General features: G+C 44.7%; 1 protein-coding gene across 1 annotated transcript in view; it reads right to left on the bottom strand.

The window, feature by feature from the left end:
- LOC112949404 (lysine-specific demethylase 2B-like) overlaps positions 1-23,334 on the bottom strand; it is a gene marked incomplete at its 3' end in the record, with an annotated part of 52,448 nt that extends 29,114 nt beyond the window's left edge. Inside the window, exons 1-4 of the mRNA XM_026041798.1 lie at positions 23,287-23,334; positions 22,990-23,134; positions 20,040-20,118; positions 13,819-13,865 (exon numbers count right to left, since the gene is read on the bottom strand). Of these exons, the coding sequence (XP_025897583.1) occupies positions 13,819-13,865; positions 20,040-20,118; positions 22,990-23,134; positions 23,287-23,295 (280 nt within the window). The remainder of the gene's footprint in view (positions 1-13,818; positions 13,866-20,039; positions 20,119-22,989; positions 23,135-23,286) is intronic.
- Between the last annotated feature and the right edge of the window lie 242 nt (positions 23,335-23,576).

The raw sequence follows: 23,576 nt of genomic DNA, 5'->3' as shown, positions 1-23,576 counted from the left end.
TCCAAATCACAGTCGGCAATTTTCTGAACATCCATACGCCTCTCAAGATGCTTCATGGACAAAAGTGGTCCATAAAGAGCAAAGCGCCTTGCGCAGCCAATGCTAGAAGCTGCTGACACCTCACAGGGATTGCTGAGGATCAGTTCCAAAAGTCATTAGCAAAGATGAAAGCAAGAAGTGCCTTGTAAGAGCGAGCCCCACTTCGGGTCTCCACACATGAGCTGTAAGACACACATTGAGCTTTGCGAAGGGCAGACACACAAGTCTCATTAGCACCAGAAGGTTGAACAGCAGTTTTAGTCAAGCCCTCAGCTTCACATGGATTAATCCACAATCTTCTCTTTGGCCAACTGGAAGGTTTCACCTCTCGCAGCAATTTCATCTTTCTAATTAGCGGTTCATTTGTGTGTGAGTGAAAGGAAGCCCAGGAGATGCATGCCTCATTTCCAGGAGAGAAGGATTCTAGCAAGCAAATTTGCATCATTTCAAAAAAAAAAAAAAATCCCTCCAAAACAATTTTAATTGCTGAAGAAATAACTCTAAATAAATTACATTAAAACCAAATAGAAGGCCTATATATGCTATCAGAGGGAGTTATTAATAATTGCAGCACCTGCCCTACAGTGTGTTTGCACTGTGTATAGCAGATTTCAGCAAGTATTATAGTCTGGATTGCATCACTCCATTAAAAACATCCTTGGTCACTGACAGCAATGACAGTGACAGATGTGATAATGACTCTGGAAAGGAACTCAAGACCATAAAGCTTTGTAATCAAAAAGAAAAACTGACACTGTGTAGGTCTGGAGCAGTCCCAAGGGCCCTGCAGTCAACCTCTTCACTTCAGTGCTAGCAAGCATTTAGTCTGGATTCCAGACCGAACTTAGTATTGCCACCTTGAGGCAGCCTGGACAGGAGGACGTTTAGTTACATGCCCTTACATGAGATGCTTGCACGTTTGAAACAGCATAGATGAATAAAACCCAAACTGGATCTTAATTGTTCATTTTAACTTTATATGGAGGGGAAAAAATGGCTTTTTTTTCTTCTCCTTAATATATCAGCAACACATGAGAGTGAAACTTTGTTAAACAGTCCCTGACAAAAGCCAACCTGATTACTGGACTACAGTGCCTCACGATGAAGGCGGTTACTAGAGAGCAGAGAGGCGAGGACACAAACGCTGGGATACGGCATTGGCAGCACCGCGGGGCTGCCACGTTACCGCCTCGGCTTCATCTCTGCGCTGCCGGCAGTGCCCTCGGACAACCTCCCAATTACCTCCTCTGAAAGAAGAATCATCGCCCGCCTGATGAATTAAAACTACGAGGCCCTGTTAAATAACAAGTTAGTTAAATGTACACGATTATCAATTACAAACGGAAGCGCCAAGATGGAATTGATAGTCTCTTGACTTCCCAATTAAAGAGTAATTTTGGAGGATGCTTTTCTCTTAAGCCACAGCACTATCAAAGGAGCCCACCCATAATGATTTCCCGGAGAACCCTTCTCAAAAGGAGAGATGCAATTACAGGTTGGCAGCCTCAGCTCGCTGCCCACTTCCTCGCTGGCTTACCGCCAGCTTCTTCTCTTTTTTCTTTTATTTTTTTTCCCTCTCTTTTCTGTCCTGAAAAAAAAAGAAAAAAAAAAAAGACCCAGCTCTTGTGCTGCTTGTCCTAGGAGCCAGCCAGGTACCACCCTGATGGGGAAGCAGGGCAAGCAGCAAAGTGGGGCTCCAAAATGACGTGTCCGGCTGCGACACCTACGCCAATCCAACAATCTCCCGGTGCATTTTACTTCATCTGCCCTTTCTGYTGCCCAGCTCCCGGCCCCCACGCTGCCACGAACTGCCCGATGGAGCCTCTGCCACGGCAGATGGAAAGCAGGGTCAGGACAAAGCTGGAATGCTGAGGTTCATGAGGGGGATTTTACCACCTCGAGAAGAAAGCACAACCTTCCTCTCCTAAGGCTGCCTGCTCCTCCAGCACGAAGCAGTAACTAAGGAACCAGCCAGGCCCCATCTTCGACACGGGGAGCAGGCAAAAGCAAGGAGGGGAGAGGGGCAGAGATGGCAGAAGTTGCAGAAACTAAAAGCAATCAGGAAGAGCTGCTTTGCAACTGCTCCATTTACAAGCTTAAAAGAAAACAGCAATCGGATCACTCTGATGCACCTGTTAATGAAATTCACATTAGAATTAAGGTAAGGAAATAGCACATATAACAAYTGCTCCCCCTTTTAAAGGTCTAAGGAAGACCATGTAGCCCAGCTTCCARCAGATCAACCTTAAACTTGCAAAAATACCTTCTCGAGTACAGAGACTATATATTATTATATATTATATTATACAGGTCTAAAACTTGCCTGTTCAGAGGATGAGGCTACTGTGGAAGTTATTTTACCTCCTTGCAGCAGAGTGGGAGCTGCACCTGCAGAAGGAGAGGGCACCTCCAGCTACAGAACAACCTTTCACGCAGCAGAACCAGGTTAGAAAATGCCCACGGGACCCTGCTAGTCTTTATGCTTTCTTCTGTGAAAAATATTTTAGCTTTATAAGGTGGGATTTATGTCGGAGTCCTAGGAGATCTGCCAGTTTCACCAGTGGGTTAAATGTACCTAAAGATTGAGGTGTTGACTTCCATCCCAGCTAATCCCACCAGAGCTGAAAAATGCATGTTCTCCTGCTGCACATCAGAGCGCATTGGGATAYCCCACATGGATGGGAAGGATGTGATTTTGGGCAGAAGGGAAGCTCTTCAGGGCATCCCTGGACGTCAGGCCCAGCACAAGGGAAAGGCAACATCCCCTGGCTGCCAGAGCCAGCAGAGGGCAATGAAGAACAATGGGATGGAAGGACAGGCCGGGTCCGGCCGCTGCCACCGCTCCCACATTAGTAGCTCTCCTCATGGAAAGCAGAGTCTCCCCCTCCACAACCCCCATATTCCCGAGCATCCATCTCTTGCTTTGCCATTCCCTGCCCTTCCTCTTCCCATCCAGTACATGCCCGGGCCCTGCCACTCGTCCCCAGCCCCTGCTGCCTGCGGGACACCGGCCTTTGCAGCGGGTTTCAGTTCTTTCCTTGGGATGGACACGTAAAGCCAGCGGGGACCTTTATCATTCATTACGAAACTGCCAYGCTGCAATAACCTGCGGTATCAGCTTCTTCAGGCAACAAAAGGGAGGGCACTGAGAGCAYGACTCTAGGAAGAGCCTGAGCCAGCAAAAAGGCTTATGAAGCCTTAGCATTGCAGGACTAGCCTAAAGAAGGAGGCCTAAGGCAAAAAGAAAATGTGTTGATGTCACCCTATAGAGCCAATTAATGTGTTTACACTTATCCAAAACATAACTGGCAATTTACAGTAAATCTTTGAGCTAAGTTGCAGCCAGYGAAAAATGTACAAAGAAAAATGTTTCAATACACACGCAAAAAGCTTTTACCTTTCCTTACTGTTTTATGTGGTATCCAAATACACCAACCTATAGTATAACCATACTACAGGTTTGGAACCCAACTGGCAGCATTCCAGTAACTTCCAATAGGAAAATAATACAGGCCTAAGGAAAGTGGAAAAGGATGCARCTTTACTAACTTAACGTTTTATTTGGTTATCAAATCGATTTTAAGAACACTACTCCTTTCCTAAAATGTTTCAAAATGAAATATTCAATAGAAACAGATATAATACAGAAGAAAGTCTACAAAATAATTAATGGCCATTTTTACAGCAGTATTTTATAGAGGTATTACTTCATTCTATGCTATCAAGAGTAAATCAGTTTTGCACACTAAGGAACCTACCAAAGCTAAACCACAGAATCCTTAAGGTTGGAAGGGACCTTTGGAGATCATCTAGTCCAACCCCTGCACAGGGCACAGGCTGCATCCAGGCGGGTGTGGAAGATCTCCAGAGAAGGAGACTCCACAGCCTCTCTGGGCAGCCTGTTCCAGGTCTTGTCACCCTCACTGTCAATAATTTTTTCCTGAAGTTCCCATGGAATTTTTGGTGCTTCATTTTGGGGCCAGTTCCTCTTGCCCTAGAGGAATGTGGGTTTCTTTAAGGGACATCTCATCTGGCAGGAGCACAGATTGGAGGCCTTTATCACCTCCAGAGCGAGCACAAAGACACACTGATGGCATCAGTGCAATCTCTCCTCCTTTTCTTTCTCAGAAAGCTGCTCCTGATGAGGGACCACACCCCAAAGGTGGACAGGGCATTTGAGCTTTTATGGCCTTCTTTACATTGCAAATCCCAAGCTGTGCCACTTGTGGTGCCCCACAGCAGTATCGATGGCTGGGACAAAAGTGGAGCTCTGCCCCAGGCACTTGGCACCCGGGAGCAGGGAAGGAGCTGGGGAGAGGCCTGGGGGTGGCTGAGATGACCCAAGAGCTGCTCCCTGGAAGGTCTCAGCTCCCCTGCTCTTACCTGCTCCCGCCTGGGCAACCTGCCCTTCTCTTGCTTCATCCCTGGAGCTCCTCCAGCCTTGGGGTAAGCAAGGGCAGCTCACTAAAATGTCAGGAAAATATTTGCCTTTTTCTGGTGGGTGACTTGCAGGATGGCTTCSTTTTCTGTTGATGGAACAGACTCAGTGAGCTTCCTGAGGGGTCGGACAAGCAGCAAAGCTGRCCCAGGAGGAGAGGAGAGACTGCTGGATCCTAAGCAGGCCTGAGCAGGGGGCCAAAAATCTCTGGGAAGGGAAGAGCTCTGTTCTCTGTCAGAGTGGCCTTTCTGTGTCATGAAATGGCATCAATAGACCACAGGGAGACAGATTATAGCCTTGGTTTCCTGATTCTTGGCCGCTAGGAAATGGAATAAACCCTCCAAGTTGTGCAGCAGAATTATTCAGTAATGTGGGAATGTATCAGAGCATTGCGGCTCTGGTCTGGACTGGTATTRAAACATTCTTTGGCAAAGGATTGGCAACCACAACACACCCCTAGCATCCAAGTCCCAGCTAGGGCATCTTGGAGCGTATCTAGTCGTGAGGCCTGCAGACCTCCAGATCACACAGACATTAATATATTTTAGGCAAAGGCATAACTACACCAAAGGTAATCTTGGATTAAGGTAAATTATCATGCTAAAGCATAACAGATATCATGGAATATTTATGATACTTATGAGTGCTATTTCTCTGGAATAAGACAGCTCTTCTTGAATGAATTAAAACAGAGTTGTGATTCCAGAGTTGTGATTATGAGGRGTTATTCCAAGCTAGCTATTCCAGCTAGTTTTCCCAGGCAGATAATTCCTTTACAAACCCACTTGTAGGCAAGGCTTTGAGAAGACAAGTGACCACATCAACACATCAATTCAGTCCCACTTTCATGTTTGGACACGAWGGGAGTACATTCTTTTGAGACGTTTAATACTTGTTAAAACATCCATTCAAAGGGGGATTTGCTGGTGTTCATATCCGGATGCAAACATCACTGTTTTTTACAAAACTGTCCCTGTTTCACTCCTAAGATCCCTTAGGAGTTTACTGTRTTAAGCAAAGGACAAATTTACAGGCAGATCAAACAGGAAGCACAGCTCTAAAAATAGAAATGGCTCCGTTTCCAAGATGGCAAGCGAGCAGACAAGCTAAACACAGGTGAGTGTTGTAACACTTCATTTTTATTTCCAAGGAGAAGGAGGGGGAAAAAAAGCATGAAAAGGGAGTATACTACAAACCCTCCATACACTTCATTAATTTTACTGCAAAAGAGCCTAAACCTGGGCCAAGACTCGCTCAGGAAGCTCTTCCAAGGCACAGCCTTCCTAGACACAACATAGGTAGAAGGCTTCAGCTCAGTCCTGTTTCAGCCCAGCAGCAGTTGGTGCTGAGAGTGAAAGCAACAGGAAGGGAGAAAAATCTTCCAGTGCGAGGAGGGAGGGAGGGTTGGGCTCCTGCCACGGCACCTTGGAGCCATCGGTGCAGGATCAGAGCGAAGCCAATGCACACGAGGAGCGAAGCAGGGCCAGGAGCAGCGAGAGGACAACCAGGACACCAGTTTAGACCYGTTTAACCCATATGGCAACAACCCAAGAGCCAGGGGCAGCACACARGTTGGAGACACAAGACCAGGACACGTAATAGGCAGCAACTGCAAAAACTAGATGCCAGTTTAGATGACAGAGAAGATGCTCCTGCAACTAGAGTAGCACACGGGAATTCAGGGGACAAGGGTCTCTTTTGGTCTGTCAGCACCCCTGAATAAGTGTTCACCTCTGTGTGCCCCAGGCCCTGGCTTCACGATGCAAACTGTTCACCAGGAATCAAGAAAGTGATGAGGTTTAATATTTTTAAGCTGAGGCAGCTCCCTGCCTCCCAGCCCAGCTCCACAAATCCTAGGAACAGGGGACCCGGAGCGCAGCAGGAATGCCGGGAATGCCACACAGTCCCTGCAAACGTCACAGGCTGCAGCTTTTCCTCTTTTCCCTAAGCACCACCCTGTTTCAGAGGCACAAAGCAGTGGGTGTCAAATGCAGCAGCACCCCTGGAGGTTCTGCAAACTGCTTTAACACAGAGAGATTCCCACTTCAAATGCTCCTGCTCCACCTTAATGYCAGTGGATGTCTATGAAACCAGCAGAGTCCCAAAAGATCGGTTGCTTAAGCTACAAACTGCTTCAGTTTTTGACAAATTAGATGGAAGCCTCAGCTTCTAGGAAAATCACTAAGGTAACCTTCGCTTGAAACCAGCCATTCAAATGCTGAAGTCTAGTTGCTAATTTTAATTCTGCCCATGAGACAACGCAGCACAGTTCCACAGTTTTGCCACTTGCATCTTGTGAGCAGCAGCTGCAATTCCTCCTAGGCCTGAGCACCCAGGGATCAGGAACTGCTCAGAAATCACCTTACTTTGCCTCATCAGCATATGCGGCAGCACGTGCAAACACTGCCACAAAGACCTGGCACATTGCATGAGAAAAAGCAAGAGCCGCCGGTCAAGCCCTCTTGGCACCGCTTGCAGATCAGTACATTGATCTTCCTGTCATTACTGAGTTGGTTTGCAAGACTGTCTTGGAAAAGTCTGATCCAGAAGGTTGTGAATCAGAAATTATTTGGACACTAGCACAGAGCGAGTCCCTGCACGCAGGACTCCTGCAGACACAGCAGCTAATGGCTCCTGCCTTGGGTCTTCTGCTCTTCCCAACGTGGCKCTCTCATTCACGGCGCCAATCCCTACACAGGGGGACCATCCGTCTTCATCAAGAGCAGGATGCGTGTGAGGGCAGACTGCTGCACTTCCTTTGAGCCGTCTGCTTCATTTTGGGAACCACTCCTTACAGCAAAGTTTCCCTAACGAGCCTCCCTCCCAACTCCTTCTCTCGGTCTCCAATTTCACAACTTCCTTGAAACAAACGGAGCAATGCCGATCAGAAAAAAAGGCAATCCTGGGTCCCTAGTCAGCAGGCAGGATGGGAAGTATCCCGCACGGCAGCATGTCCTTGCTTTGTCCCTCTTTTGTGTCCCTCTCAGAGGATGGGGCGCTTGTTTAAGACCAGGTCTCCCCAGTCTGCCTGCAGACCACATTATGAGTCTCGCAATGTGCTTTGGAGGCTGACATGAATTCAACCACGATACAATTTTCAGACAAGATCAACTGAAGAGGGGGAGGAAACACAGGAGGAACGAACCAAAAATCACTAGGAAGCAGCTACCCACAGAGCACTACCTGGTTGSCTTCCAGCTTTCCCGATTAGCAAAAGCTGAAGGCATTTGCAGAGCCAGCTTGGAAATTACCGTGCTATTGCATGACCGAGGAGCTGTGCCACGTTCCCTCTCCCTTCCACATCTCTGCTCTCACCTTCATGCACCCGACCTGCAGCCAGCGCCACAAGTTTCCCTTTGTGGGGATAGGGCTTAGGAGCCTTGACCAAACGCTAAAGATTACATGTGTGTATATAAACATATATACACACACACATTATACAAAATATATATATACACTTCTAATTATACATACCTCATATAGAGTATATATACACACACTTCTAACTAAATCTTACACATTTTATAAATCCAGAAGAATCATTTACCTAATGTGTGCATAAACTCTTTGCCTCTCTCCATTCCCCTTTCATGATCACATATATCCAAAAGCAGGGCTGTATGAATTAGGGGAGTTACAGCCTTTCTGTAAGGGACCGTTAAGTTCTCATCGGGAGTTCCTGGGGACTAGAGCAGCACACGTGTTCAATCACAATGGATCAGCTCCCAGGGCGGCCTCGCTTTGGCCTCTCCCTGTGGACATTGAGGACCAAGGCACCCGTCTCCGCAGCCCCGATTCTCCTTCCACTGCTGTCAGMAAAACCTCATTCACTTCAGCAGGGCAAGCGACGCCTTCACTTCTTGTCCACACAGCGACTGAAAGATTTATCGGGGGGCAGACAGAACAGAGCATCTCTCACAGAACAGACACTTGTCAGCAGGCACAAGGGAAGTCTGACCCGAGCTTGCAAGGCCAAACCCCTCTATTTAAACATTTTCTTTTCCATTGCAAATGTTCGTGATTTAATGATGTAATCCACTCTATTATCTTTTCCCATTGACACCATGATTATAAACTCACTGTTGGGGCAGAGACATTCTCATATATTTCTTTAAACACTCAATTGGCAACTGAAATTTTTGACCCTTTTTTTCTTTCTCCTCTTTTTTGGCATTTCAAATGCCAAATGAGAGGGGCAAAACACAGTGATAATCAGGTGTCTCTTCAGCTGCTGCAGCAAAGAAAGCAAAGAGATGCATGGAGGGGCTTGGCTTCCCTTTTACTCTTTGTCTTGGAGATCAAAGGCTGCAGCCAGGTCTTCAAAGACTTGACAGAATCACAGAAATCAAATATTGAAATGATCTATTGGTCCCATCTTGTCCATCACCTCCCAGGGCCAAAGAGGACATTGTTCTTTGCAAGAGTTTGCAAAGCTTTGTCCTGTCTACTTTTTAATGCCATACCTCAACGCACCGATTTTGTCACATTTAACAGCTTTGTTGCTTTCAACTTCCCTTGGATCTTTAAGCCAAAAGCAATAGAGCCTTTCAGCGCAGTCAGTGAAAAGAACCAGCAACCAGAAGGGAACCAAACATTTTTGACCTGCGGAAGGATTAAGGTCTGTTCTACAACACCAGATTTTAACAGAAAAAAAAAAAAAAAAAAAGTGATTAATGATACATTCGTCCCTGCTTCTACACTTATTTTTAAATCTTATTAATAAACCTTTAGTAAGGTAAAGAAAAAAACCAAAACCAGTCAGTGGGTTTATTTCGGTTGTCAGAGCACCCCACGGACGGTGCTGCACGCGCCCTGCTCCCAGYGACACAACGCCCAGCACCTATGGGGAGGTCTATAGGACAACGGCGCCAGGCCACAGAAGCGCCCGCTGCGGTCACAACTTTAACCTCTTCAGCCCAGGGATCACAATAACCAGAAGTCTCTTTTCTTTCTCAAAATCCTCAATGTGTTTTGCAATCTCTTCCTTCACCACTAGCCTCTCCTGGCAAGCTGGGCTCCACGGTGCATCCATGGCCTCGCGCTCCAAGCTCCTTCTGACCCGGACCTCCTCCGCCTACGGAGAGGTGAGGAACACGTTATGGGGATCAGCAGGAGCTCTCCAGTTCATCCAGGATTGCCTGCGTGGAAACACTGGGATCCAACAGTGATAAACAGCAAGCACACTAAAGGGGCTCAGTTGAGAAATAAAAAATTAAAGCAACCCAGCCTGGCTTCTCCTGCCTAGCAAACGACACCGCGCTCGCGCGCGGACTCCCCAGCTACCCTGAGATTTCCTGACCTTCCTGTGACGACCCGGGGAGATAAAGGCAGGGCAGGCATCAATTACAAGTCAAAGGGTGAGACACTGCAGATGCCAGAGAAAAGCAGAAACTCTTTTAAACTCAATCAATGCTGACCCATGGGAATCACTAAAAAGAAGTCAAAGAGAAAGAAAGGGAGCTCACACTGATGCACACATTCACGCTTCCTCTTTTTCCTCCTTTATTCATAGGTTCTAAAACTACTCGGTGCTCCATTTTTTTTTCCCTCAGATTATATGATGCACAAAGAATTATATATATATATATATATATATATAAAAATCAAAACAGAACAGAGAATGTTTTGGCTTTCTGATATCAGAGTGAAGCACATGCCCTGCATTCATATATATATAACTATATATAATAATATGTGTGTGTGTGTGTATATATACGTATATATAAATACCCACTTGGATGCAATCCTGTGCCACATGCTCTAGGTGACCCTGCACGTGCAGGGAGGTTGGACTAGACGATCTTTAGAGGTCCCTTCCAACCTTAAGGGTCCTATGATTCAGTCAGGAGCAGACGAAGCACTTGAGCAGCGTGTTGGAGGCTCAAGCTTTTCGTTTTCTCTCCATCTCTGACTCCTCTGGGCTGGAATAATAAAAAAAGRCCCAGTACCTACTAGCTACTGCAGTGCCCTTCTTTGCACAGCCCCGTGCAGGTACTAAATCCAACAGGGCACTAGCCTGGCAGCCTGGGCCTGCACGACAGCACTCCAAGTACCTGCACGGAAAGTTTAATAAGGAAACGCAGGAGGGCCAGTGACCCTCTTAKCCAAATTTTACGTCGGTTTATGATGAGACGACGACGACGTTCTGTCTTTCAGAATTAATACTCAAATCCACCTCAAGGATGAAGTTATAAAGCCTAATAGTTATTAGATTACAACAGATTTTTTCCTCCTTTGAGAGCTGTCTCGAGTTCCCAAGTAAGCCACTAATTCCTCTCCCCTTCCCTATTTGCACTCCTGGCTCGCAGCCATTGAAATTAATCCAGTTGAAATTAATCCACTGGTTTAGATTTAAAGAAAATCCAGGATCTCTCTGGTATGGAGGTGGGAGTCAGAAGTTTAGCTGTAACTATCGCTCCAACTGCACACTTTAAGCGGCTGTCCTTTAAAGCAAAGCTACTGTACTGGAGGAGTGCTTTGCTCACATATATTACACACAGATGAAGAGTCATGCATATTCATGTGTGATACTGAATAAAGCATAAACATTAGAGTAAATTACAGCTGGTATCTGCCCTTTAAAAAGAATTCCTGGAAGTCAAAAACCTAGCGAACAATCGTAACACTTCTCTGGATTGCTGGAAAAATATTGTCAAAAACTGCTTCTTTAAAAACCTAATCAACAAAATCCAAGTAAGCATTAGCACTGATGAATAAACTGTGTTTCCCCTCCCCTTATTATCCCCACACGCTGAAGTTTTCAAAGYGAAATTAAAAATAAAATGGGCATCCAAATGTAATTATTTCCGTGTGACTTACAGCTGTCCTGCTCTGAAGATGATTTAACAATTATGTTATAAAGAGAAGGCAAAGATTACAGAATAACCTGAGAGCAAAGATTCAGTAACTTCCTCTAAAATGTATGCAGTTTATATATATAAAAGCATATATATATATAAAAGCAGCTCAATCTTCCGAACACCCTAACAAACATGATTCCCCCCAATTCTAGGGAGAAAGAGAACAAATGATAGGTTTAAATAGCGTCTGCATACTATAATGATGAGCACTTAAAAAAAAGAAACACCTTTGCACAGAACACAACATTTCTCAAACCATATTCTCTACCTACTGAATCCCACGCACATTCAAATGGGGAGAGTTATGATCACTGCATTTCACATTTGCCAAACATCATTCCCCTTCCAGTTTCAACAACACACAATGTTTTGAAGACACCTCATTTCAGAAACGCAGCTACCTGTAGCTTATCTGAGAAGGCTGCCCAAAAATGCCAGGAAAACAACAGATGTTAATAACATCTTATTGATCTACATCACTTAGAAATTAGGCATAGGCATGGGAATTGCRTTCATATCCTTCAAGTCTGAATGTGACCCTTACATAGGGTACAAATTCCAGTGGCAGAAACTATATTCCATAAAAGCAGTGGATTTCCAGATAACTTACTGTCAATTGCCTAAATATTTTAGAATTGTTTTGAATCAAATTTTCCACCTGCTATGCCAGAAGCAATCAATTGTATTAAAAAAAAAAAAAGACATCAGGTGACAGTGTTCATAACTAAATTACAGGTTCAGGACAGTGATTCTAAAGGCAGATTGTCCAAACACAATAAAAAGAAGGATGTCCAACGTGCCTGTCTGGCCTGGTGCATGTGCACAGACTGCTGAACCGGCTGGGAGAAACTGTGCATGGAAGCTAATCTCCAAGTTCATTATGATTGTTATTTCTACTCCATTGTTTTATACATCTGTTTTTATTTATCAATATCCTCCTGCTTCGCTGGCCATGCACATAAGAATCTCCACCCCCTAATAATTCCAGGAACATCAATCTTGAGGAAACGCAACTCCCACACTTTGACTCTTTTACAGGAAAAACAATGTTGTTATGCAACACTGCACTGCTCCAAAACATCTCGGAGTCAGATCCTAAGGCCGCTTCAGAGACCAAAAAAATAACAAAAGAAAAAAGAGAAAATTCACAGAAAAATGCAAACAGCAGCCTGATAATTAAAAAGCAAATGCATTGGGCTTCTCCCATAGCAAGAGGAATGGATTCAGTACCTACAACCAGGCACATGCAAGTGTTTAGGATTCCATAAATCTGACAAGGGCTTCCAGATACCCTCGTATGATTTCCTGTTTTAACTACAGATTGACCACCAAAAATGCTACGAAACGCTTCCTACCCCACTTCTCTACCATTTTCTACTAAAGAACCTTTTTTTTTTCCAAAAAAAACTTATAAATAATCGTAAATTAAGCAACATTGCCAAGCTGTGTTTGTGAAGGAAGGATTAGCAGAGATAACCCCTTCTCCACAGATAACCCCGACTGAACAGAGCTGAGGCCCGAGTTCCTCCCCCTCATTTTGCTTAACTAGATCTTTTTCAGACTTGGCATTCCTAAGGAGTAATAATGTCAACAACGTTGCAAWAATTCTTCTTTTAGAGTGCAACAATTGGATTAAAAGAATCTTGCCACTAGGTAAATAATACTAATAGCCACCAGCTAAATAATACTAATAAATTCTAAATGCAAGAAAGGCAGCTAAACTGCAGTACTTTACAGAGAAGTTAACAAAACTGCCCACTAAAACAAGCTCCACAGCTACTCCTTAACCAAGTACATTAACACGGAATAACAATTTCAGACAAATGAAAAATAACACATCCATCTTAAGTAAAAGATTATTTTTCAAGCATTCAACATACAAAGTTTAATAGAGATTTAAAAAATCTTTTACAAAATTTGCTCTGGAATACTTGATAACTGCTGACACTGTTTATCTGTTTTGTGTTTTATCAAAAAGGTGACACCTCTGGCACTCGGATGAGGACACGGTGCCTGCTCTCGAGGCGGCGGGGCAGTTTGCAGAGCTCTGTGCTCCGTCTCTCCCGGCAGCCTCTCCTCAAGGCACTGACCTGGCCCCGCACTGGGGGGGCAGGAGGGGAGCCCAGGCCCGGGGTGAGAGGCTCCCACCACAAACAGATGCTCTGCAAGAGATAAAGCCCCTACCAACTCCATCAATAAAACAGCCGCTTTCCTAGACCACAAAAGTGGGTGTAGGACACCTGTTAAGAGCCAAAGCATTCGGCCCGCTTCAAATGGCCAATTATCCCGCATGAGATCAGAGCCTGGTCAGCACGACGACTAATTAGGGCTCTCCCAGCCTTTTTAATTTACAAATTGCCTCTCCGTGCCTTCCRTCACATTCTGCGAGTTATCACAAATGTCTACCAACACAACTGGGCAAGTATTTCAAAGCAATTCAGTTCTCTATAGAGTTAATCCAGTGCATTCAAAATAACTTACCCACTAATAGCTTCACATCTCTGACGGTGAAATCCGGGTCAGGCATTCTATAATTAGCAAAGAAAGCAACGTTAAATACTGTCACGATAAGTATGGGAACACTTTCGTTACCATAATAAAAGACATAAAGGTATAGTGCTCTTTGTCCATAAAGCAGTAGGGGAATGGAGCAAGGCCTCAGTGAAGTGTGGCCAGTGTAATTTTTAATGACATACATAACATCTTTGTATTGGCAAGTGCACAAAGGTCCCTCTGCTCATAAAAGAGGAGGAAAAAAGGTGTTTTTTCAAGCACTCTCTAGCAAAAGTTTTCTACACTCCGTGGAATAGGAGGGAAGGGAAGGGGCTGGGGGTGATTTCAAGAAATCCCCAAGTTTCATTGCCCATTCCTTCTAAGCCACCCCAAGGGCTCTGCAAATGCTCCTGCCCCACAYGCATTCCCCAAGGTAGGGATTTCATTTCTAAGCAAAATGATAAACACAGGGTCGAAGTCACATCATCTATGCCGGATTCACAGCTTGAAAATAAAAACCTGAAGATTATGAATTAGAGTCCCTGGGTTTAAAACACTATTTCTAGCAACATCCCTGTGGAAAACAACTTGACTGTATTTAGGGGGTAGGGAAATTCTCACTGAAGCCAATTCACTTAGCGCTAATTTGGATAGGCTGGCATCAGCAAACCAATCATGCTCCATAACATTGCCCCCAGTACAGACAATAATTTAGGTTTCACTGTAATTATGCAATACTGTAACACGTGTGAATTTCAAACGTGAGGAAAGAATAAAATTCCACAACATACAGAAATGACAGAAGAGTAAAGCAAAAGCAGCAGAGGATTAAGTTGGTCCTCTACATCTCAGTGAGAATATTTCACACCTCACATCTTCGGGGCATGAAAATTAACTACAGAATCTCAATCAAGAACACTCAGTTGGAACCACTAGCTCAGTGGTTCTGACCCCCTTGCACTGCTGTGGCTTGGAGATAAACAACTTGCTTCTGCTCAAAAAGCAATTTTGAAAAACACACACTTTAAAGAAAGAAGTTATTCAGCTCATAGGCCACGTTTTATTCCTGAGAAAACACTGAAAAGTAAAGATACATTTCGTGTCATGCCTAGATCTCGAGAGAACCGCTTGCCAAGTTTTGTTTGCCCGTTTACTTTCATCCTTATCACCTTCCCCGGTGGGATGCAGAGGCTGGACAGGATCTTTTGTTAGGTCTCGCCATCCCTCCCATCTCTCCCGTAGCTGCGAGGGCCCCAGCGCTCTGGAATTCCCTCCCGCGCTGCAAGGAGCCACTCTGAATCTGGTGACCTCCYGCGTTCACTCAAGCTCTTGGTTTTAGCCAAGCGCTGCCGAGTCATGGGGAGGGAAAGGAGGAACTGCTTGGGGCAGCAAGAACGTGCAAGGCTCATCTTCAAATTAAAGCACTTGTGTTTTATGGCCAGACATATGTAACAATTAGATTTTTTTTAAATACAGATGTGAAAAAAAAGAAAAAAGGCAACAACCCTAACCCAGGAGCATATAAGCAAATCCAGTCTGAGAACTCCAGGAGCAGCTGGCAATGAACGTTACTCAAACTGAAAGAAAATAATCCTCCTTAACAATAAAATTACACATCACACTGGGAAAGCACACCTGGCATATCCCTGCTTTTTGAATATATCAAAAATATATCAAAAATATATCAAAACAGCCAGCAACAGTCACCCTACCTACAACATTGTGGCAGAAGTTATAGCCATGAGGTTCAGCAACAGAACCAATCCCCTCTCCGCTTGCACAGAAAAGTCTCTGAAATTTCTACTGCCTGTATCTGAGCAGAGCTTCAGCGTTCTCACGTTGTCTCAGCAAGCTCAGAGTTCATGAAGCGCTCGTGGATCCTCCAAAGCAGCCCCTTATTCGAGCAGCAGCTTGGGGGAGCACAGATCTAACACAAGGCAAGAGGGCTGCAGCTCACACAAGAGAGACATCTTCCCAAGCTCACTCTCTGTGGTCAGAAACCTGCACGTAAGCAATTTTCAAAGCTTCATTTGTTAATTTTTTTTTTTCTCCTCAGCCACCTCCTTTCTTGCCGCTTTGCAGCACCCCCAGTCACAGCAGGGCCACGGGGCAGCCGTGCCGTTGGGGAGCAGACACGAGCTGGCCGCTCAGCAGCGAGCGCCGCTGGAAGACCCTACCCTGCTCATGCACAACRGCTTTGAAGGCATCTCAAAGGGCTTCCCACCTCCCTGCGAATGACCCAGCCTTCCAAACTACAATAAATGCAGCCTGCCCTGGACAAGGGACAGGATTGCTAGGAAGGACTTCTTTCCTAGCCACCTCCTCTGGAGTCCAGAGCAGTGGGTAGATGTCAGGATAATGAGGCTGAAGGTTCTGATGGTTTCAGAGCAGTTAATTAATTAGGAAGGTAATGCCCCAGGCAGGGGCCAGCACTRTTTTGATTTTGCTCAGTACAACACACATTTATTTACCTGCACACCCACAAAACCTATGTCTTACATGCCAGTTATTCTGGGTAGATACGTGTAAGAGCAAATACGAGTAGAATTAAATCATGCTGTTTTAGAGTACCAAATATCAAAGCTTGCCCATGCATTTCACTTGTCATTTAAAACATGCATAAAATTTACTTCCAACATCCTCTTACTCTGGAGACATCTACTCCCAAGAACGTACAATTCCTTTACCACATCAAATTAACAACTTGTGCTCATTTAAATAAAAAGATTAAAGCATGGAATTTCCTGTAAGATTACTATCTATAAATTCTAGTATTTTACTCCACTACAGCAGCCATTATTCAGTGATTCAGAAGAGAATGGAAATATCAGAACAATTTGCCCAACTAACTGTGAAATGAAGAATTCCAGTGATCCTGTGCAGGGACCATCTAAAACTCATGTATCAGAAATAATTTGCTYCCACTATTACTGGATACTGCTCAAAAATATCCTCCTTAGTTTTACTCTCTTTTTCTTTTCTGACAGCAAATCCCRCCTACTGGAAGAAGCTGCACATGAGGTGTGGAAGGGAGAAGGAAACAGCACAGGAAAGGGAAGATGTCAGATTGGCCTTACAAGGATAGCAGCAGTTGGTAGCAAACAAAAAAGCTACTCAAGCCTGGCTTAGGAGACTATTTTAAGCTCGTCACAGCAAATTGAAACAGATATTCTCCTTCAATTTGCAAAGCCTGCGAGTGTGACAGTCAGGAAAATGACTCCAAAAATTCCTGTGGATTAGTATTTACCCCCTTCCATCTCTTCACAATCCAGATCAGAATTCAAAGGCTGTATTATGCTATTGTCAACTCTGCAAAACTCCAAGAGCAAAAATCAGGCGGCATTCGGTCTTTTCTGCTACTTCTCCACTTCCAACATGATTTAAAAAACTATTTGACAGCTTTGTTAATGCTTACAGAGAAAGGCACTCTGTTTTTTTACACTCGTCTTTGGGCATGCTCATTCATGCTGTATATGTATATACATGGAAGCATGTGAGACTGTTTCTGCTTCAGCAAAACACAGTCATTGACAACCTGGTCTGCCTCTACACGTTGCTCATGGGCACAGGCAGGATGGGTACACAGCCCAAGCCCTCATCTTCTCCAAGGTCTTAAGCACAATTACTGGTGACTTCCAAGAAGACTAGGAGGCTGCCTGTGAATACAGCTAAAAACCCACATTCTGGGGAAAAAAAAAGTGACACATGAATCAAGAAACACATTGAGCTCCTCACAAAATACCACTAGCTGGAGGGGAGTTGCTGAACCAATAGATAAAGAAAGACCAAAACTGACTCTCTGAAAGTCACTGTCATACTAGGAAGCTGCAGCCAAGGCCTGCAGCGAAGTGAGAGTGGAGGGAGGTGCCAGGTGGCAGCTCTCCAGATCGCAAGCACAGAAACAACAGGGGAGCAAAGGATGATGTGAGCTGAAATCTGAGTGCCAAAATGGCTAAGGTAAAACTGCCTCATCACAGAATCCTGAATAATCAGCTGTCAAGAGAAAGACAGATTATATCTTGCAGACAGAGACACCAGGAATCAGGGAATCTTCCTGGAGGACCTGGCCTATCATCAGCAGCCTGAGCTCTGGAGGCAGCACYGCAACTGCAGGGAATACGCTGGTACCCGAGCTGTGATGCTCAACATCCAGCTCCAATAAAGCTCTGTTCTTCAGGATGGAGAATCCAAAGCCAGTGGCGTTTATATCCACGGCACAAACTGTCACGTCCAGATGCCCCCAGGGACGGAGCACTAGCTGGGCTGGCAGCGTTGACGCAGTAAAAGCTGAAATACTCCCCTCACGGCTTTCTTCTTGTCGGGTGAGGAACTTGGGAGCTTCCTCATACCCACGGGGAAGATGTGGCTGCTAGGACTGACAGTGAGTGCTACAGAAGATGTACATTTTGCTCCCTTTCAGGTGCACAGGCTTTCCCACACCAAGCTCAACATGCAGACAGTACCATGAAGAGAGAAGACGGAGGCACTAACAGCTGCACTTCACTTGTGCTGAAGAACAGATACCTGTTCTGATGCTGTGAGAACGCTAAGGCTCGCAGATGGTGCCCAAAGTCTCTTGTTTGTCCTTCAGGCTCCCGGTGATCCCAGCAGCCACCAGTATTAACAAGGACACACAACAGGTTGGATCGGTGCTTTGATCAATCACACCCATGAGGTGCCAGAGCCAGTGCACTTCAGAACGAGTCCGAGTCCTACTCTCCCTGCTWCCCAATAACTCCCTTCTTGCAGGGAAGGGCAATGGTTTCTTCCAGAACAAGTCCTTGAAGCTTTTATTGCCTGACCTTTGGAAACAGCAGAGTAAAAGAAAGGCATCCTGGGAGAGCACCTGTGGGAGCTGGGATTTTCCACAGTAGATGTGTCCTTCAGGAGATTCCTGCTAGGGGAGCCTCTCTTGAAGAGATGTACTGAGCAGAGAGAGTAGCAACAACATCCAACAASAAACAAATCTCTGTCAAGTTGAGCAGAGGAGCCAGAGGGAGGGCCAGAAAAAATAGAGATTCTAAAACAACAGGAAAAAACATCCAAGGAGGGAACAACAGCTGGAGGCTGAGAGGAAGTGAGGAACCAGGMTGGCAAGTTGACTGAGTTAGCGTAGAGCACACAGGTGAGCAGGAATTTGCTGAACATGACAAAGCTCCTGCTAAAGTAAAAGAATCTCGGCCTCGGATGATGGCTACACACGCACATACAGTGGCAATGTACAAGCACTCGGTGGGTGTAACTGCAGTCAGGGAGCCCAATAAAACCTGTCCAAAGACCTCTGGCTGCATAAGAGTCTCCCATCTTCTCTTTCTCACTCAGAAAAGCACTTGTGCTCCCCAGAACCAAACCTTCTCTCTCATTCACATTAAATCAATTGAAATGGCTTTTTTTTTTTTTTATGGCTAATTATTAATTTCCTGGGACTTGCCACTTCAAACTTTAAGCCTTCCAGCTGAAACTGAGCAAGGAACTTTGTGCTTTCATTTTCCATCTTTCATACAGTAATAGTCACACAGACATAATCACCAGAAGCATCCGAAAACATTTAGCCAAGCTGTGTGTTAYGTGACTGATGAAATATATCATTTAAATCTTTTAGACACTGTAACTTCTATGAAAAATAGTTACAGGAGCTGTAACTAAGTTACAGGAGCTGTCTTAGCTGTAACTAAGACAAAAAACAATACAACTTCCAATCAGSAATTTAACAAAATAACAAATCCTTTATGAATAGATATAATAAAATGCAACCTCAAAAAGACCATAATAATACCATCTTTTAGCTATAAATTAAACATTTACAAAGCTACAGCCTTCAGAAGAGACATTTGGTAAAAGGCAGGCYGCATTAGCTATTGCACCTATAACAGAAAACAATTAGGAAGTCAAAAGTTTAAGGGAGGTTGTTCTGTCATTACAGTGTGGACTGGAAGCCAGAACCCTTGAATTTTGCTCCAGACTTTTATCACAGACTTATTTTTGACTGTGTAGAACAACACTGAATGCATTTAACTCTTATAGGTCTCATTAGCTGCTTGCTTATAAAGAGGGGAAAAAAAAAAAMCTTCTTCTTACAAGGGTACTCACAGTCTTATTAATTGCAATAAATTTTGAGATCATCAAAATAAATACCATATACAAGTGCAAAGCATCAACTTTTTTTTACAAAAATACTTATTAATCAACAAGATTCAGTTGCAACTTACTTAATTCCCAGTCCATCCTTATCTCTGAAGATGAGGGGAACTCTCAAAGCTTCTCTTTGCACATACTCAAAAGTAAAATCTGTTGAGATMAGAGAAAAAAAATCAATTAGAAAGACCCTGGCACCTCATCTTTCATGTTCTCCAATTGCTCTCCATTTTCCCCTTTTCACCAAAGAACTATCACTTGGGCAAAAATATAAAGAGATTGCATATTTTAGGTCCAAAGCAGAAACTCCCTGATGGACACGGCTCTCCCAGCTGCTCCCTATTTTTCCTGTTCACTGATGCACATAAACCAGAACCCAGTCACAGTTTGTCAATTAAGGCCTGGGCTGAAACATCAGGTTGTAATGAAATACCAAGTCAGCAGTTAAAAGATAATTCTAACTAAAGTACCCTAAAGCGGGCTGCTAGTGTTAGGCTAACGTTTAGGCTAAGCTACCTATTTATATTTAGAGAGGGGAGGAGGGAAAGGAAAGCTTTTTTTGTGAGCATTATTTGAATATAAGCCAATGCCCTGATTCTTTGAAYGCTTTTTTTTATGTGAAGGATCCCATTACTTTCAACAGATCACATTCTTTTTGTAATTAATCAGAAGCCTAACTCTGCGGGAGCTGATATGTAGAAATCCTACAGTTTCTGGCACATACAAAGAATGGCAAAAAGGAAAAAGCTGTGCAAGTTATAGTATAGCACACACAAAAGGGTTTTTTTTTTTTTTTTTTTTTTTTTAAGAGGAGGAAAATTAAAAGAAAAAAAAGAGAGAGTTCATGAAGTTTGCTATTTTAACGGGGACCAGAATCCGCATTGCTACGTTTTGAAGTTGTCGCACATTGGCCCCTCGTGAGCATTTCTAAACGCAGGACTTTGATGCAACGTGAGGTCTTCATGCCTAGGGCAGAGGTTACAGAGCAGCCCTTTGGGCGAGAGGTGCCCACCCAAGTCTCATGGCCCATTCGGGGCACTCTGATGCAGAGAGCCAACAAAATATTAAAATATTGCGGAGGCCACGTAGCGTTTTGGGGTTCTGTGATGCCTTCTTTCTTAAAGGAGAGCCAATCTTGTATACCTCCATGCAATACAGAAAAACACTGTTTAACTCTCTAGTGATTAAGCCACAACACTCACAAACTGTGCACCCTACGTATTATATTTTTGCATATGCAATCAGTTTAACTTCTCCAAAATTCAGTCACCAAGGTCCATCTTTCTCATGGATCTCCCTAGACAAACTTATATCTATAGTATTTCTTACTATAAAAATATATACTGGTATAAATAAAAAAGGAGGCTAAGCTCCTGGGCCTAGGCATGTATTTCCCCCTCTCCCTTTACAGCTTTTCCCTCACTGTATTCAGTTAGCAGTTATGATTATTACAGATATAATATTACTCCCTAGACTTACCAAATCAGAGAACAGTAATTATCGGTTTACTGAAACATTTAAAATGCACTTAACTTCAGAATAGTAGCAATAAAGTTTCTGTAATTAATACTCGGGTAAACTAAGGTTACCAAATAAGTTCTTCTCTGTTAGAAAACTCTTTTACTATGAATACACGTGGGGAAGGAAGACTTCTGGCTTTAGTTAAGCAAGTAAATAAACCACAGGTTTCCTGCCCCCCTCCTTATTTTTAAGGACCCTCTCATCCAAGACAGAGTAAACAGATAATGCACTTCAGGAACAACATGGGTAGAAGCAGCAGAGGCAGAAACACAGCCCAGCAAACTAGAGAACAAGCAGCTATGACAAATGGCAATTAAAGCCAAAAATCACATCACAGCTTTATAGCACCTCTGAAGAAACCTCCAGCCCACATTCCTGGCAAAAAAATTCAAAGAGGAGTTATCATTGAGAACAAGGGCATGGAAAATAAATAAATAAATCACTCAACCAATTCCATGTGTTCATATAACCTGACTTTTTTATTCTTCCCAAACGCTGTCATTGTTTTGCCTAGACTCAATTCCAACTTCAGGATTTATAGAAAAAAAAATAACCAATAGTAAAAATAAGTGCAGAGCAAATAAGGAGACAGGCCCTTTCTTTATAATGGCCCAACAAAGCATTTAAATCCCTTGCGGGGTTGAACAAAGCAGACACAGACCACAACAAAATAACAAAAGACACTCATTTATTTTCAAGTTCCCAGAAAGGAGAAAGCTACCAAAAGATTTTAGAGCTGCTGAGCCAGGAAAACTGCGGCTCGTGCTATAGTTAGCAAGTAGCAATGGCAATCACTAGAGTATGAGGGAAAAGAGGGTAAAATGCAACCGTTTTCTGGAAAATTAATTAACATTTAGAACTAAAAATAATTAAATAGGTGTTTTTGTTTGGAGGAAGAGGGGTCAGGGTGGAGCTTATCTCCTAAGCAAATAACTTCCTAAATAAGGGAGGTATTTAATTGCTCCACCACGTTATCTTCTCTAAGAGAGGCTTAAAATGCTCATGCAAAACCAAGCCTAGGGAGAAAAAAATAAAAAAATAATAAATAAATAAATAAAAGGAAATACTCCAGAGGAGATTAGCAGTTCCGCAGCTAGCACCAATTCACGGGGATTAGAGCCCAAAGGAGCCGGCGCGCGCGGCCCTCGGGAGGGGGGACCCTTTTCCCTGGGGATCCCGTGTCCCGGTAAATGACGGTGCCGGTAAATGCGGGCGGTAAATGCAGGTGACCCGGCGGGCTCCTGGCCCCGGCCCGGCCGCCGCTCGCGCCGCGGAATTTAAGTCCCCCGCGCAAACCGGGCTGGGCACAAYTTAGCAGAGGGCACAAGCACAAAGCACTCATTGACTCTAAACGCTGTGAGCCGGGAGAACGGGCTCATCCATTGCATCCTTTGGGAAAGCTCCTGGATTCCGCAGGGGGCAGGAATCCCCCGGGGCTACGTGGGGGCTGGGGCTGCTGCCGCCTTGGCGACATTCCCGAGCACCCGCCGGGCCGCCCGTTACCTTTCCCGTCCATGGCACGCACGAAATCCCCGCGATACGTTTTACTCTTTAATTTCTCCTCCAAATTGAAACTCCTGATGCTGACGATTTCCTCCACATCCGAGAGGTCCTCGTTCTCGTCGTAGCGCCTTCTGCCAATAGCTCGCTAGAAAACAAAAACACACGGGACAGGGAGCGGGGTTGGTGGGGGAGCACATCGCGTGCCGATAAGCAGCGCCTGGCAGGAATCACTAAGCCGGCACGGCGCAAGATTAACAAAACCTGAACCGAGACGGGCAGCACAGCTGCGCGCACAACCTTTTCCATGCCGTGCCACTGGGTTACACGCGAATAACAGGTGTTTGGCTGCAGGGAAACTAAAACTCGCGCTGCCGCTCGGCGCGGGGAGCGCGCGCGCGGCCCCGCGCCGCCGCCCGGCGCCCGCCGCCCCATTTTTGTTATTTTTGCACGTGAACAGCGGCTAATTCCCGGGGCGGGGGGGGAACGGGAAGCGGTAAATCGCAGGCTCGGCAGTCGGTATTTACATAATCCGAGGGTTTCCATAGTCACACCGGAAGCCGCGGTTTAAAAACAGCCCGCATTATGTA

The sequence above is a fragment of the Nothoprocta perdicaria genome, unplaced genomic scaffold, assembly GCF_003342845.1.
Source record: "Nothoprocta perdicaria isolate Ctin4 unplaced genomic scaffold, notPer1 scaffold_294, whole genome shotgun sequence".
NCBI classification, from domain to species: Eukaryota; Metazoa; Chordata; class Aves; order Tinamiformes; family Tinamidae; genus Nothoprocta; species Nothoprocta perdicaria.
This window is presented reverse-complemented; position numbering and strand designations above follow the sequence as displayed.